General features: G+C 42.3%; 1 protein-coding gene across 4 annotated transcripts in view; it reads left to right on the top strand.

Moving 5' to 3' along the window:
* The window catches only part of GRIA1 (glutamate ionotropic receptor AMPA type subunit 1), a 327,528-nt gene that overhangs the window by 203,133 nt on the left and 107,903 nt on the right, over positions 1-16,492 (top strand). For all 4 annotated transcript variants that reach the window (XM_073010569.1, XM_073010568.1, XM_008015072.3 and 1 more), the window contains exons 9-10: positions 11,032-11,142; positions 11,853-12,059. In XM_073010569.1, coding sequence (XP_072866670.1) covers positions 11,032-11,142; positions 11,853-12,059 — 318 coding nt within the window. The remainder of the gene's footprint in view (positions 1-11,031; positions 11,143-11,852; positions 12,060-16,492) is intronic.

Genomic DNA, 16,492 nt, shown 5'->3' with positions numbered 1-16,492 from the left:
TCTCCCTCCTCTTGCCTGCCAATCCCTACTCAGCCTTCCACACTCAAAGTAAATGTCATTCCCAAGGGAAGCCTTCCCTGGCCTTTCTTGTTATGCCTTATAGAAGCCTCTACTTATCTGCTTATGGTCTTCGTCACATTTCTAATTCCTTTTGGTGGCATAGCATAATGACTGGGAGGCATTGTACAGAATGGCATAGAGCTGGTAGGGTGCCATGGATCAGAATGCTGGCTCTGGAATCCTCAACACTGAATCCTGGCTTCACCACTTACTAGTCTGGGATTCCGGATAATTTATTTGAACTCTTTGTTCCTTAATTCTCTTATCCGGTAAGTGGTGATCACCTTAACCATGCCAACCTCATAGGGTCACTGAGAGGATTAAATGACCTAAGAGTGTGCAGAAGTTCTAAGTACTGGGCCTGGTCCATTGAAAGTTGGGTCTTAATCTCTCCGATTTAATGCTCTCTATGCCTGTGCTGTCAGATACCCTTGCCACTCTCCGTATGTGGCTATTTAAGTTGAATTTTAAATAAATTACAATTTAAAAGTCAGTTCCTCAGTTGTCCTATCTACATGTCAAGTGCTCAGTAGCCACATGTGGCTAGTGGCTACCACATCAGGCAGCACAGATGTAGAACATTCCCATCACTGCAGAAAGTTCTACTTTAAAGTTCTCTTTGTACACTCTCCATCGTCACCTCCCTTAAACTTGTCTTCTCTGCTCTTGTGTCTAGAACTGCATCTACTACCTCATAGCCAATCTTAACTCATCTTATTCATTACGGCTGTTAGTTGCCTATTTAAGTCACTAACAGTGACTTAAAACAACACAGATTTATCGTCTCACAATTCTGTAGATCAGAAGTCTGCCTTGAGTTTCACTGGACTAAAATCAAAGTGTTGGCAAGACCGTGTTTCTTCCTGGAGGCTCCGGAGTTGAATTTGTTTATTTGCCTTTTCTAGCTTCTTAAAGACCACCTATATTCCTTGGCTCCCGTGTTATGGAGCTTTCTCCATATTCAAAACCAGCAATGTTACATCTCTCTGACGCTTCTTCTATCATCACATCTTCTCGCTAACCACAGCCTTCCAGAGCCCATCTCCCATCTCTGACTGGGAGATTTCCTCCTTCAGGAATCAGCTACAGTAACCTGCCTTAACTTACAGCAGGTACCAAATAAGGGCACACTATTTGGCTATGAATGTAGCCACTGGGAACGTATCCACTTTTCAGCAAACTTTTCGCATGCTGATTGTACACGAACACTCTTTCTGGGCTCAAAAACCCTTGAGAATGACACTTATCCAGAAATAATCCAAGTCTGAGTTCATTTATGTTGTCCCCTGGTCTTCTGATTCTGCTGCTTGAGAAGACATTTGCTAGATCACTTAGGTCTTATAACCCTCAATTTTCACATCTGTAAAATGGGCACAGATCATGTCTGCATTAGTACCTGATCACTGTTCAGTGAATGTTACCTATGTTAGTGGTTATTAACAGCTATGGTAAATGTTGAAGAGGTAGCACATGGCTGAAATCTGGAGAACACTGAGGTGGCTTATTTATTTATTTCAAGGTATTTAGCAGCTGCTGTTAAGAGTACTGCCTCTGGAAGGGACATCAAATATGTGACCACCCCCCGAAAGCCATCTTCGTTTCAGATTTATTTATTTATTTATTTATTTATTGAGACAGAGTCTTGCTCTGTTGCTCAGATGGGAGTGCAATGGTGTGGTCTCAGCTCACTGCAACCTCCACCTCCCGGATTCAAGCAATTCTCCTGCCTCAGCCTCCTGAGTAGTTGGGATTACAGGCACCTGCCACCACACCCGGCTAATTTTTGTATTTTGGGTAGACACGGGGTTTCACCACGTTGGCCAGACTGGTCTCGAACTCCTGACCATGTGATCCACTCACCTCAGCCTCCCAAAGTGCTGGGATTACAGGCGTGAGTCACTGTGCCCAGGCTTGCTTGCTTGCTTGCTTGCTTGCTTGCTTGCTTGCTTGCTTGCTTTTTTGAGGCAGGATCTCACTCTGTTGCCCAGGCTGGAGTGCAGTGGTACGATCATAGCTCACTATAACCTCAAACTCCTGGGCTCAAGTGATCCTCCCACCTCGGCCTCCCAAAGTGCTGGGATTACAGGCATGAGTCACTGTCCCCAGTCCCTTTCTTTCAGATTCTGAGAACTGATGGTGTCACCCCCTGCCTTGAAAATGGAAACATAGATGTTGTAGCATTTTTGTGTAAGGCCGGAGCAGGCAAGCCTATTGCTCCTAGATAGAAAAGTGTTGACCGTAGACCTGGGCTGTTCCTCACAATCCTCAGAACGGCCTTTTGACCTCAAGGGAAAAAAAAAATATTACTATTTCCTGGATAGAACAAATTGGCATTTCTACATTGTATGTGAGTAGTTACGTGTTTGCCATAATTAAAATATGGATGTTGAACTGTTTTCCCCAACTCTGGAGTAGTGGATTAGCTTAAAATATAGCCAGATTATTTTCTACACGTTAGTGGTCACTGGATATATTGGGGATATAGTGAGGGTGCAACAAGTAAGAATAGAAGCCAGAGACTTCTACCCCATTTTTGCCATCATCCAGCTGTGTGGCCTTCAGCATGTCTCATAGTCTCTCTGGGTCTCTAAAATAAATGAGAGACATTGGGCTGTACGAACCCTAATTCCTCTCAAATCTGACACCTTGGATATCAGTGCTATCTGCTGAATTTTTACCATCCTCTCCATACTCACATTGCTCCTCTCCTGGCTGGACTTTGGCTTCCTCTGTGAAAGGAGAGTTTCCATTGGGGCCTTCATCAATTGACAAACTGTCCTTTGGTGTGAAATTCCCCAGTTGTTACTCCCAGAACCAGAGGTCCCAGCCCTTTGAGTTGACCCTAACTATTGCGCAGAGACTGTTGGGAGACTTTTTATCTCTTCAAGACTTGCTCTTCATCAAGAACTTCTCAGAAGTGGAGGCACTGTAGCAAGATTAATGGTTCTCAAGCCTCAGCAAATAGAAGAATTACTGGGAGGCCTTATTTAAAATGCAGATTCCTGGGTCCCAGCCCCTGGATACTCTGCTTCTGGAGAACACAGATGAAGCCTAGGAATCTGCACTTTCTTGAATCCTCCTCTCCAACCTGCAGATTTTCTGGTTGGTGCTCTAAAGGGTTTGATAAGAATCACTGGCAACTACCAAGGAAAGAAGATGGAAGTAAAAGAAATATAATTTAATATAATAAATATAATATACGAAAAAGAAACACTGACAGAATGGCTAAGAGCTTGGGCTTTAGAGGCAGAGAGACCAGGATTTTAAGTCTCTGCTTTAGTCTTTACTAGGCATGACCTTGAACAAATTATTTAGCCTCCCTGAACGTCATTACATCATCTCTAAAAGGGTGATAAAACTCTTTTGCCTCCCAGGATCATTGTCAGGATTGAATGAGACAATGCCTGTTACCCCATTGCTTGTAGTAAGGGATTCAGAAAAGTAGCACCTGGCATGTAGTGGACATTCAGCCCACATTTGTTTGCTTGTTTGCAGTTTTAAACTCCCTTCTATAGGCCGCAGGGATTTTATATCAGCATTGCATTTGGGCGAGTCAGGCTGTGTAAGCCTGTGGAATGGATAAATCAGCAAAGAGAAATAACAGAGTACCTTAAAATCCAAGAGCAAATGATGTGCTTTAGTTTTCAGATCCCGGGGCTGTTTTTAAACTTACCTTCCAACGGCCAAATCCTTTCTTAGAAGGTGGGCTTAAACATCCTTTGTTTATGGGGGATCTGCCTTTCGGAAAATCAATTCCTCACATCTGTGGCTTCAAGCTTTTTGCTCAATCAGCCTCCTAACAAAGTAATTTCTCTGATTTTCAAGGGTGACCTAGTTGTACTGGTTTCAGTGAGCATTACATGGCCTTACCTGATTGTGTATAATAAAAAGGAGCTGTTTTTTCCAGATTTGGGGCCTCAGAGAAACTCTCCTGATCTTCAGGCCTATTTCCTGTTCACCCATGTGCCAATACACTCTCTAGGTACCTGGATACAATTTGACATCCCACTGAAATGTGTGTGTTCTAAGCATCCATTCATCATAAAGTTTAGGGGCTTCAGATACCAGGATGGGTACTTGCTCTACTAAAACGGGATCCTTAGGAAATCCCAGTCAGGGATACCGCTTCACTATAGGGTACTGATTTAGGGTCTCTATCTGAATAAAATATCTTGTCAAAATCCAGTCACAAACTCTGATAAATGACTGCCCAGTGGAGAAGTTTAGAGAAAATTTTCTTACATTTTTCATCGGGGAACTGGTATTGATGATTTAACCATCTTTTCCCATCACCATTGTTCCTATAGCAATTTTTAGACTGGGTGAAGGCACCTACTTCTCATTTCAAATTGATTTGAGTGGCCCTGCCCTGCCCCACGTTTGTTATCCCCACTTCTGACCCTGTGTATAACTAGAATGAAAAGACTGGGCAGGAAACAAGACTAAAGGGACACAAAGTCCTGCTGATATCAGAAGTAATCTTCTAAAGTCCCAAAGAATTTATAGCTTCCCATTCCATATGCTTTTTGGTAGTTTTGCTTTAAATCCTTGTTACCCAGTTTTGACCATACTGAATCATGTTATAGCATCAGATATAGATGTAGCATCTCAGATATAGCCTCAACCCCACCACTTCTCTCCATTTCTACTGCTGAGCCTGGAGCCCAGGCCACCTTCCACACACCACGCAGTAGCCTCTTTACCAGTCACGAGTCCTGCTAGGTTCTTGTCCCTCTACAAGGCTACTTTTCCACCACAAGAGCTAGGACAATAATTTTCAAATATATATCAGGTTATATGGCTCCATTCCTTAAAACTTTTACCTCTTCCTGTTGCCAGTAAATATACAGCATGGCCCTCAGAGCACTCAATGCTTCTTCCCTGTGGCATCAGCTCTCGCTCCTCTTTCTCTAGCTCATTTCTCTGCAGTTACACTGGTATCTTTGCATTCCTTGAGCACAACCTCACACTTGCCTCAAGTCACTTGCATATGCTATTCCTTTACCCGGCATTTTCTATCACTATAGTTTCACGTACTGTGTGCCTCCTTGTCATTCAGGTCTCAGTCCAAGTGAAGCCACCTTGGAAAGGACATCCTTGACCAAGCATTTTTAAAGTCACTCTCGCCCAGCACACAGTTACAGTTTCCTTTTTATTTGTACTTTTCATGGTGCTTATTCCTTCTGATATATTTTTGTTGGTTGATTGATCTAGATTGAGGTTGGCAAACTTCTGCCTACAGGCCAAATTCATCCCAACACCTATTTTTGTACCGCCCATGAGCTAATGGTTACATTTACATTTTTAAATGGTTGTAATAAATCAAAAGAAGACTATTCTGTGACATGTAAAAATTATGAGAGATTAAAATTTCAGTGTCCATAAAGTTTTTCTGGAATATAACTATGCTCATTGGTTTATATATGTTCTATATCTGCCTCTGCATGACAACAACAGAGATAAGTAGTGGCAACACAGACTGTATGATCCACAAAACCAAAGATATCTACTCTCTGGCCCTTTAGGATAAAGTCTGTCAACCCCTGGTCTGGATATGTATTTTCTTCTTACTCCTGTACCTCCTAAATGTTCTAAAATGCCAGCTCTCTAAAAGCAAGGACCATATTTGTATTTTTATTATATTCACAGTGCCTAGAATATACTGACACAGAATAAGCACATATAAATAAAAGGTTGTTTATTATATGACTGGGCAGCTTATCAAATGTATCTGGGCAATCAGAGAGCACACTACGCTAGCCCATCCTTCAAAAGATCTGCCAATAAGCAAGGGGGAAAAATGCCTGCAAACTTAATAAAATAACACCTCAAGCAGAACTCAGATAAAGTTACACATAAACTTATTTACTTCGAATCTTTTAAGCGTGTTAATTTAGATAATCCTAGGTGCTGTAACAGATACACTCTGAAATCTCAGCTGTTTAATGCAAAAGACGCCTTCGTTGTTGTTGTTGTTCACTCGGTGACCACTTTTCTGGCTGAGGGTTCTGGCTAAGACTCAGACTCATGGCCCCTCCACTGTCTACTTGGGTCCTTCTGGATTTCAACATCCAGCTAACAGATAGGAATGAAAGAAAATGGTAACTCTGCTGGAGATTTTTGGGGCATCAACCTAGAAGAGACGCACATCACTTCTGTTGTATTCCATTGGCCAGAACCCGGTTGCTTGCTCAACCAGAGGTAAAACAAGCTGGGAAATGTCATTGCTGGCTAGGTAGCCACTTTCCACCAACATCTCTACACCATGGAAGGAAAATAAGAATGCTTGGGAGTCAGCTAATTATCTTGACCACAATAGACAACTTAGTCTTTAAAAATTGATTCTAAAGGATCTTATTTTTTGAGGTGAGGGGCTGTGGTTTCAGAGGCAGCCTGGAGACACCAATTTCTGAATTTGATTTGATGACTGTGCAATGTAGATCAATTGAATTTTCAGTTCTATGATCATCTCCTTTTAAGACTTTATCCACTTAAAAAATCTGATCTATCATCTAGATTCATTTTTACATTCAAAGAATCTTTAGAGGTAGATGGAAAACAAGGAGATCAAAAATTATAACTGGCCCCAGGAGAAGCCCTCTCACTGTCAGAATTGTTTAAATCCTCTCCTGACTGGTGGGCCCCAATCTTTACCAACTACTAACTGATTTACTTTTAGATAGAATCAAAGTTCCTGCATATCCTCAGTAGGGAATCAAAGTGCTGTATGATAATCCAACCATTTCCCAAAGAAAGGAAAATGTGCTCTTATCTCCAAAGTGCAATGTCTCTTCAAAAATCTTTGCCAGCTTTCTTTTCATCAAACTGTGGAACCAGATTTCTTAGTCTACTAGCTTACATGAGGCATAGGCATGAGGCTGAGCATCACTCAGCCTACTGACCCTGGCAATATAATGTTTTATCTCCCTACAAAAGAGTTAGAAATAAAATAGGTTTGTTTACAACTTCTAACTATTCTACTAGCTTTTGATATGAAAGTACCTAGCATATAAGCCAAGTTATACAATACTGTTTTAGAGATCCCAATTTAACAGTAGTGCTATAATTAATAAATAGTGCTAGCTTTGAAGGACCACTATCCTTAAAATTTAAAATATCTTTCTAAGCCATATACATCTGGCTTACACAGATTCATCTTGCTTTTTTTTCTTATCTTGTATGAAAACCTTGGGATTTTACATCAGTGTTTTATAATTTTTGAACCACTTACCCTGAACATTCTATATGTAAAGAAGGGTTATATTGTCAAGTGAATTTCAAAATGCTCTATAATGCATGCTTCTTTCGCAGATAATGTTCAATAGCAAATTGAAAACAGAAATGTCTTGTAGTATAGAAACCTGTTAACCTTCAACTAGGCATTACCCTAATGAATATCATTTTTTAGCTTACTCACAATATGAACCGTGCACTATGCTAATTGTTTTACATGCTTTAACTAATGTAGTTCTCACAGCAGCCCATGAGGCAGGTACTATTGTTATATCGACTCTACAGATCAGGGACTGAGGACTACAGAGGTCAGGTAACTTGGTCAAGCTGACAGTTGGTAATTAGGAAAGCCTAGCTTTTAAACCAGGTCTGGCCTGAGGCCAGACACCAATATCTTCACCACTGGGCTCCCTCTTTTTTAAAATAATACATCTTAACACTCAGTGGCTGTTAGAGGAATTAGTTGCATGTCAAAGGAAGCAACTTCCTTTCTACTGATGGTTGTGCAGTTTGAGTAGGAATATTTAAACCTGTGGACTAATTGTGAAGAAGGAAGAAGAAAGAGAGGAAGGAAAGAAGGAAGGACAGAAGGGAGGAAGGGAGAAAGGATGGATGAGAGGGAAGAAAATGAACAAGAAGGAGGAGAAAGAGAAAAGAAAACAAACAGACAAACAAAAACCTTAGCACCATCTATAGGGGGATAAATCATATTTGACAGATATTTTCCCAGGTTTGTATTGATTTTATTAAATAATCTTACCTTTGAGGTCCACGAGACCTGGGTTCTATGTCCTGCCACTAATCTACTATATAACCTATTATTTTGTTAGATAATTTAATCTCCCTAAGCCTAAGTTTTCCCATCTGTAAAGCAGAGAAAAGCCTGCCTGCACTATTTGCATAGTGTAAAGATGTTATAAAAGTACTGTGGATATTTAAAAAACAAAACAATACCCAAAAAAGCAGAAAACCTTACATCATAATATACTACAAGAGTGCTTTTAAACATCTATTATTCAGCCAGAAGGCTTCTTGTAAAAGGCAATTCTCGAGGGGAATCCCAATAGGTGAAATAGATAAAAAGCAGAGCTGACCATTGGAGCAAGGATAAGGAAGCCAGAGCTCCCTCCTCTTCACTGCCCCTCACCACCTTCCATGAGTGGTGAAGGGCCCCACAAGTCTCTTAGGGTTCCCTAGAATATGGTCCTTGCAAAAGTGAGAGAACTGAGACTGTCTTGAGCAAATTTTGGGCCTCTGCTTCTCCCTGTGAAAAAGGAAAAAGTTGGACAAAATAATTCTTCAGTCGCCTTCCAGTTCTGACATTCTAGAAACATGGGTTTCTGGTTCTTCTGTCATTAGAGAGCAATGTCTCCTTCCACACTGACTAACAGCATCCCTCATGGGGAACATCATGCACATGCCTGCACTGAGGGTAAACCTCCATGCAGTATCCTCAGAGACATGCTCCCCGTCAGACCTCTGAACTATCTCAGCATCGATAGGGTGCACCGTGTGCATGCTGGGTCACTGCTGTCTGGATGCATTCATTCTCTCTACAAACATTTCCTGAGCTGCTTCTCTGGGAAAAAGATGTGCTGGACTAAGACAGGAACCCTGGAACAGGTATATTTATTTCAATCTTGTCCATGAGAAGCTCATAACACTATGGAGAGATGGGGACAGACACACAAACAGCTAGACCCAGGGCTCTAATGGGAATGTACACAAGGCACTCAGGGTTGTTTGGTAGCTCACTGGCATGTGGGGGGCACGGCCCTGGAGTTGGTCTCCCTGGCTCAGATCCTGGCTCCACAGCTACGCCGTGGCCTTGGGAAATTTATTTCACTTTCCACATCTCACTTTCTGCATACTTAAAATTGAAAAGATAATTAACTACCCACTTTGCAGGTTTTGTGAGGATGAAAGGAGTTAAAACATAAAAAGCACTTTAAAAAGTCCCTGAAATGCAAGCATTCAATAAATGATAACTAATATGATTTCCAGTCCAGAGCCCAGTTCCTTCTTAGGAAGAACAGCACAGTGGCTAAATGCAGCCTCTGCAGAGAGATTGTCAGGGTTCTAGGACAAGCTCAACCACTTTGCAGCTGCTTCACCTTGGGCAAATTAACATACTCCCACAAGCCAGGCGAAATGGCATGAAAACTGTTGAACACTTAGCCTCTGACATAGCAGGAGCATCATCAGTGCTGGCAATTATTGTTGTTAATGGCTGCAAGATTACAGGAAAAACTATTTCCAACTGAAGGAACTGGGAAGGACATCAAGGTGAAGATGACATTTCAGTTGACCATTTGGCAAGCGCCTCAGTTTTTGTGAGTCTATGCTGAGTTCTGGCTGTTGATAGACCTGTTCATCCTTCTGCGTTGCACTTCTAGTTCTCTTTCCTTTTTTCCTTTGTATCTAGAGCCAGTAAAAGGATCACAAAACAAAACACAATTGTCTAAAGCAAATAGAGTTTAGAGACAGAGATAAAGAGAGACAAGTATAGGAGGCATAGCTTTAGGGTGTGTGGGTGTGTGTGGGTGTGTGTATTAGTCATGTCATTCTGCTGTTTCCAAACCTTCAATGACCCCCTGTTGCCTAGAGGTGTAGTCTACACTGCTTAGCCTGGCCTTCAAAACCATCTGCTACCTATACCCAGATACCTACTGCCCTTTTGAGCTAACTCCATCTTCCACCCAGGACCCACAGAACTTAAACATCTGGTCAGATTCCTGTCTTCATATCTTGGCTCATATTCTCCCTAACCTGAAAGGTTTTGGTCCAGACCATTCATCTCTCATGATCGTAAGCCCTGATTCCTCCTGTTGCATTTTTCCCTGCATAAGATCTCACACTTGGCTTTTGCTTCTCTAAACTCCTTAGGCCCACTCACTTGTCACTTCTACGGTCATGTCATGTCTTCCCATGGTAGACCAGAGACGTTCTCAGAGTGAGGCCTATCTCTCAGACTTCTTTGCATCTCATCAACCATGCCTCACAACAGGCAACACTAATGTTTTAGCTCAGAGCCTTACGCACAATAGCAATTCAATTAATGTTTGTTGAAAGACCTTGGAAAATGAATTAGTATAAATAACCTACTCAAATTTGAAAAATTAATATTGTCAACCATAATTTTTAGGCACTCCTCTATACTATTATAATAGTCTATACTTGGAGACAGAAGAAATTTTAAAAAATAAAGGATAAACAACCATCCTAGGAAGTTAAATCTAGATGGAAAAATACTGTTAACCTAAAAATAAAGTAAAATAATGTAATGTTTAAATTATATGATTCCAACTATAGTTCAGAATGAGCTCACTGAAGGGCAGGATTAGTAGACATGGGGGAAAGAGGGGTTTGGCCCTGTGAACAACTGCAGGGAATTAAATCCCATGGTCCTGGCTTGCATTGTACAAAGCAGTATGGCTGTGTAAACAGTTAAGCCCTTATCCCTCGGAGGGGGCAATTTCCAAACTGAACCAATTATTTTGGGGATTTTCCCTGGGGGCAAAATTGGGGGCACCTGTGCTTCTTATTGTTTCTGTTTACCAATAAATAATAAAAGCATTGCTTCTTATTGTTTCTGTTTACCAATATTTTAGAGCTCAGTGTGTCCAATTCTTCATGAGCTCCTTACTTTCCTTCTCTAATATTGACTGGATGATCCAGAGCAGGCCAGTTCAGAGGAGGCTGGCCCACCTGACATCTCCACCCTCTTCTCATTAACAGATCGGTTACTGGAATGAAGATGATAAGTTTGTCCCTGCAGCCACCGACGCCCAAGCTGGGGGCGATAATTCAAGTGTTCAGAACAGAACATACATCGTCACAACAATCCTAGTGAGTACTCAGTCCTTCATCAAGGTTACCTGGGATTCAAGCTAGGCCACCACAAGGGTTTTCCACCAGGACTGAAAGCTAGCCTTTCTTCTTGCCAAACTGTGTAATAGATAAAAGCAGCAAGTTGAAAAGGGAATGCCCTGAAAGTGAGAGAGGCTCTGAGTTTTCATTTTGTATCTCACAGTTTCACTCTCTCATCCTTTGCACCCTTGGGTAAGTTACTTACCTTCTCTTGAGCCAGCTTTCCCATATTTAAAAACATGAGGGTGACACTAAATTGTTCTGGTTTTCATCCATTCTCCCTCAATAGAAGCCCTTTTCAAAGAAAGTCCAATACATAAAGTAGTTATAAGTGAAGATGCTGTAATTTTTGGTGACTGGTCATGAGAAACCTGGAGTCTGTTTAGGGTCTATTTCCCCTTCAAGATGACCCCAGAGGTATTTCTGAAAAATACAAAATCTCATGGAACATAATTTGAAAAGCTGTACGCCATATCTCAGTGATGAAACATTCTTATTTTAACAGTTTACTTCCTTAACCCTAGAAGCTTGTAATGGGCTAAGGAGTGAAGACATTTAGGAAATGGATTGAGGGGCTAGAGAGCCTTCCCCAGTGTTAACCAAACGTGATATTATGCCATGACAAAGTCCTCCCTACCCATAGGTGAACCCATAACCCACATTCTCCTATCTCCCCATTTCTCTTCCAGGAAGATCCTTATGTGATGCTCAAGAAGAATGCCAATCAGTTTGAGGGCAATGACCGTTACGAGGGCTACTGTGTAGAGCTGGCGGCAGAGATTGCCAAGCACGTGGGCTACTCCTACCGTCTGGAGATCGTCAGTGATGGAAAATACGGAGCCCGAGACCCTGACACGAAGGCCTGGAATGGCATGGTGGGAGAGCTGGTCTATGGAGTAAGTTCACCACACGGCAGGAAATTAGAGGGCGGAGGCAGAGGGTTTGACAGGAAATCATTTGGTGGTTGGGTGGCCCTGCCCACAGATGTCTATGAAACCCTGTAATTGAGTGTTGTTGCTGCTGAACAGATGAGTCACCCAAAATCCAATTTCTTAAGACACTCTTTGTTCAGGTTACCGGTCCCAGCTCCCTCAATCCCACTCAGAGTCTTGTGACTTCAGTTTATTGTTGTCCAACACAGGGGACAGCATAGCTCCAAAGTCAATTTTCTTGAGGCAGGCTTCTGAGTTGCCTACAAAAAGTCACTTGTGGCTCTCTCAGTATCAGTTTATTCTCTGGTATTAAATGCATCTGGATCCAACCTAACTTTCTAGTCACTTGCCTCTCTAGTTTCCTGCCCTCTCATGAAATTTCCAATTCAGTCAAATGTCCCTCACTTACTCCGTTCCCTAGAGTGCTCCCTTCCATTCTCCACCCCTAAGATCCCACTCCTTCAAAACCTGTGTCAAATAGTACTTTTTTCAGGGTGTTGTTTCTTTCTTCTCATTATAGGTATGAATGTCCCTTTTAATTGTTCTCGCCTTCCCCTGTAGAATTTAGTTGCTGGGTTTTTTTAATGGCTTACTCTGCCTTATATAATGGTTATCTGTGTAACAGGGGTAGATCTATTTTATCTTTATAATGCTCATCACACTTGAAATAACTCCATGCACAATTGCTACAAAATCATCAATAAATTGCAGCAGTTTTGAAAAGCTGCTGAATGCCCCACACTGTTTTAAGCATTTAGGGAATTATTGAGAAGCAAAAGATTTGATCTTTTGCTTAATACTTTATGAGGTAGAAAAGACCCCATCTTTTAACATTTTATGGGGTAGAAAAGACAATGTGAGAAAATAGTAAAAGGTAGCATAGAATAAGCAGTCTACATTGTGTGGCTCAGCTAAGGGCTAACTAGAGTTTGTCTAGCCCTCAGTGGGGATGTGAAACTTGAAAAATGACCATATTTAAACAAACAGAGAGACCAGGCAATGCGGCTCATGCCTGTAATCCCAGCACTTTGGGAGGCCAAGGCAGGCGGAGCACCTGAGGTCAGGAGTTTGAGACTAGCTTGGCAAACATGGTGAAACCCCATCTCTACTAAAAATACAAAAATTAGCTGGGTGTGGTGGCAGGCGCCTGTAATCCCAGCTACTTGGGAGGCTGAGGTAGGAGATTCACTTGAACCCAGGAGGCAGAGGTTGCAGTGAGCCAAGACCATGCCATTGCACTCCAGCCTGGGCGACAAGAGCAAAACTCTGTCTCAAAAAATAATAATAATAAACAGACGAGAGAAAAGAAGCCCAGGAATTTTAAAAATATAAACAATAGGATGGTGGTGGAAATAAGTAAGGTGTAAGAGGAGAATGAGAAAATGCATGATTTTTGTTGAGGACTTGGGTTGAAGAGTAGTCAGGGATACATTTGAGTAAAAAATAACAAGAGGAAGAGTGTGGATGATTCAGTAGGCATTGGGAGATCACGAAGGTATTTGAGTAGAGAGACAACAAAAGGCAATGGAAGAGGCCTCCAGCTGCCTTGTGCAGGGAAGGGACCACCACGGCTTCACTCACAGAAACTAAAGCATATGGCAAGCCCCAGGTCAATGTTAAGTGCTCATAAGGACAAGCAGCCACTGAGGAGGATGATAAATCTTCTTGTTTCATATCAGGGCAAGAGGCGTCATGATGGCCATGAGAGACATACAAAGGGAATTCAAAGAAGAAAAAGATGGAATAAAGGAAATCTTCCTCAGGGAGGTGGCTTTCGAGATGACATGTGAAGGTGGTTATTGAGTTGGGGAATGGGATGTGCTTCTCCCCTTTCTTATTCCCTTTACCGCCTCTCACTTTGGGAAGCTCCATGGACAAAAGGTAGAGAACTGGATGGTACATGCTGCATCTAGAGGCTGGTTTCCATGGGAACTCCCAACAAGCTCTTAAGGTCATCCCCATGGCAACTGCTGTGCACTTTTCACCTTCTCTAGCATTTATCTTCACCTTCACCTCATGTAATGTGGTTTGCTTGGTTAAAAGTCTGCAGTGTGGGCAGAACAATGCCAGGATCACCCCCAGTAGCCAACACAGCCGGTGGTGAGTCACTGGCACAGCAGGGCTCAGGCCAGCTGGAGTTACCTGTGGGTGCCTCAGCAGCCAGCCCTGCCCCAGTAGCCTCCTCTTTATCAGGCCTGTTCCTCTGCCAAGTAAAAAATGTGTTCTGGCTGGGTGTGGTGGCTCATGCCTGTAATCCCAGCACTTTGGGAGGCTGCAAGGTCAGGTGGGAGGATCAGAAGGTCAGGAGATCGAGACCATCCTGGCTAACACAATGAAACCCCGTCTCTACTAAAAATACAAAAAATTAGCTGGACATGGTGGCAGGTGTCTGTAGTCCCAGCTACTCAGGAGGCTAAGGCAGGAGAATGGCGTGAACCTGGGAGGCAGAGCTTGCAGTGAGCCGAGATTGCGCCACTGTACTCCAGCCTGGATGACAAAGCAAGACTCTGTCTCAAAAGAAAAAAAAAAAAAAAACTGTGTTCTGAAGACTCTGTGATGGCCCCAATCAGATGTTCAGCCCTTCTTTTTAGTTTGGCTTTCCTTTTCTGTTCCCTTGGGGAAGAACTGAGTGATTTGGAGAAGCATCTCTCAACCACCAACCACCAGAGATCAGGAAAAATTCATCTGAAGGCCTCCAAATTTATTCTTTCTGTGGCTTTTTAAATAACTAAGTCAATCAGGGTCTCTCTTATCTTCCTTTTGCTCCCTCTTGTTCTCGTCAACAATGATAGTAGTCACATTTCATCATGTGACGTGTGCCAGGTGCTATGCTGAATACTTTACTCACATTCTTTCATTTACTCTGCATATCGGCTCCATGAGGTGGGTAAGATTACTGTTTACATTTTATAGGTGAGGACACTGAGGCCCTCTACGTTAGATAATTTGGCAAAGGAAACACAGCGAGTGAAAGCAGAGTCAGAACATGCAGCTCTGGCTTTTGTACTCCACACTGGGACATACTGCCTCTGTAGAAATCACACCAGCCAAATGCTAGGCGGTAAAGCCAATATTAACTGAGAGAACAGCAAATGTCTGCATTTGCAGATGCCATATGCTGCAAATGAAGTTTCTGCTCCTCACATGGTATATCTTGATGCCTCCTTCACAGCTGTCTTTCCTGTCTGTCCTTTGTCTTGGTGAAGCGGAAAGAGAGTGAGCTTTGCAGACAGACACCTGGATTTGAGTTCCAACTCTGCCAACTTGCTGGCCACATGACTTCTCTGGGGCCACCCCTGTGAAACAAGGAGCATGAATTCTTCACCACAGGCTGTGATGGGGAATATTCATCTATGCAGTGCCTGGCTCAGAGCAGATCTCCATTTCTGATAGTTTTATTCACTTTATACTTTTTTCTATCACATGAAAACTATATGCTGTTTTCCCAGGATAGTTTCCAGACGTCACATATTTTGTTTTGGGATCTGCTAGGTCAGTGATTCTAGAGGTGTGGTCTCTGGACCAACAGCATTAGCATCACCTGGGAACCTATTAGAAATGCAGATTCTCACATCTCACCCCAGGCCCACTGAATCTAGAAACTCTGGCGTGTGTGTCTTTAAAAGCCCTCCTGGTGACTCTGTTGCACGCTCTTTGAGAACCATTGTCGCAAGATGTCAGTTTAAGAAAGTAATTTTGAGTGCTCACACTTCACAGTACTCTCATGTATTTTGAATTATCTTGACCCTCACAAAACAAGACTGTGAAATTGGTAAAACAAGAATTATTATGCCTGTTTTTAAAATGAGGAAATTGACGTCCAAAAAGACAACTGTTTCATTTGAGGCAACAGGATCAGCGAGTTGTAGAGAAGAGCAGCCCCGTCTGAAATCTGCTGTGACCTCCACTACCCAGCGAAGCTCCAGTGAGTACCTCAGTTATTGGTGGTGGAAATCAACTTCTGAGGCCTCTCAGTCGATATTAACCAAGCTAAAATACTACTGCTTTGCACAAACAACCTTCCCTCCCTAGATATGAGTTTCTTATCCGTAAAATGAAGTAGCTAAACTTACCATCTCCCAGTATGTATTTATCCTGCATACATGGGTACCTCCTGATACTTAGGAAGATGAATGACCCATGACCAAATAGTTCTGGAAATGCCACATTCTACTTACCCCTCTTGGAAATTCTCAGTGCGCTGTGGTCACGTAAACGTTCTGGGAAGTCCTGCCCCAAACATGTTTATTTTTATGTTATTTTCATGTTATTAACCATCCTTCCAGAAATAATGTTCTATTGAACACATTTTTGAACTACAAAATGAACTAAGCTTTAGGACAATATGGAACAGGACAAGTGCGGTGGCTCACACCTGTAATCCCAGCACTTTGGGA

This window comes from Chlorocebus sabaeus, chromosome 23, assembly GCF_047675955.1.
Source record: "Chlorocebus sabaeus isolate Y175 chromosome 23, mChlSab1.0.hap1, whole genome shotgun sequence".
NCBI classification, from domain to species: Eukaryota; Metazoa; Chordata; class Mammalia; order Primates; family Cercopithecidae; genus Chlorocebus; species Chlorocebus sabaeus.
Note: the sequence above shows the minus strand (reverse complement) of the source record. Positions and strands in the feature narration are given on the sequence as shown.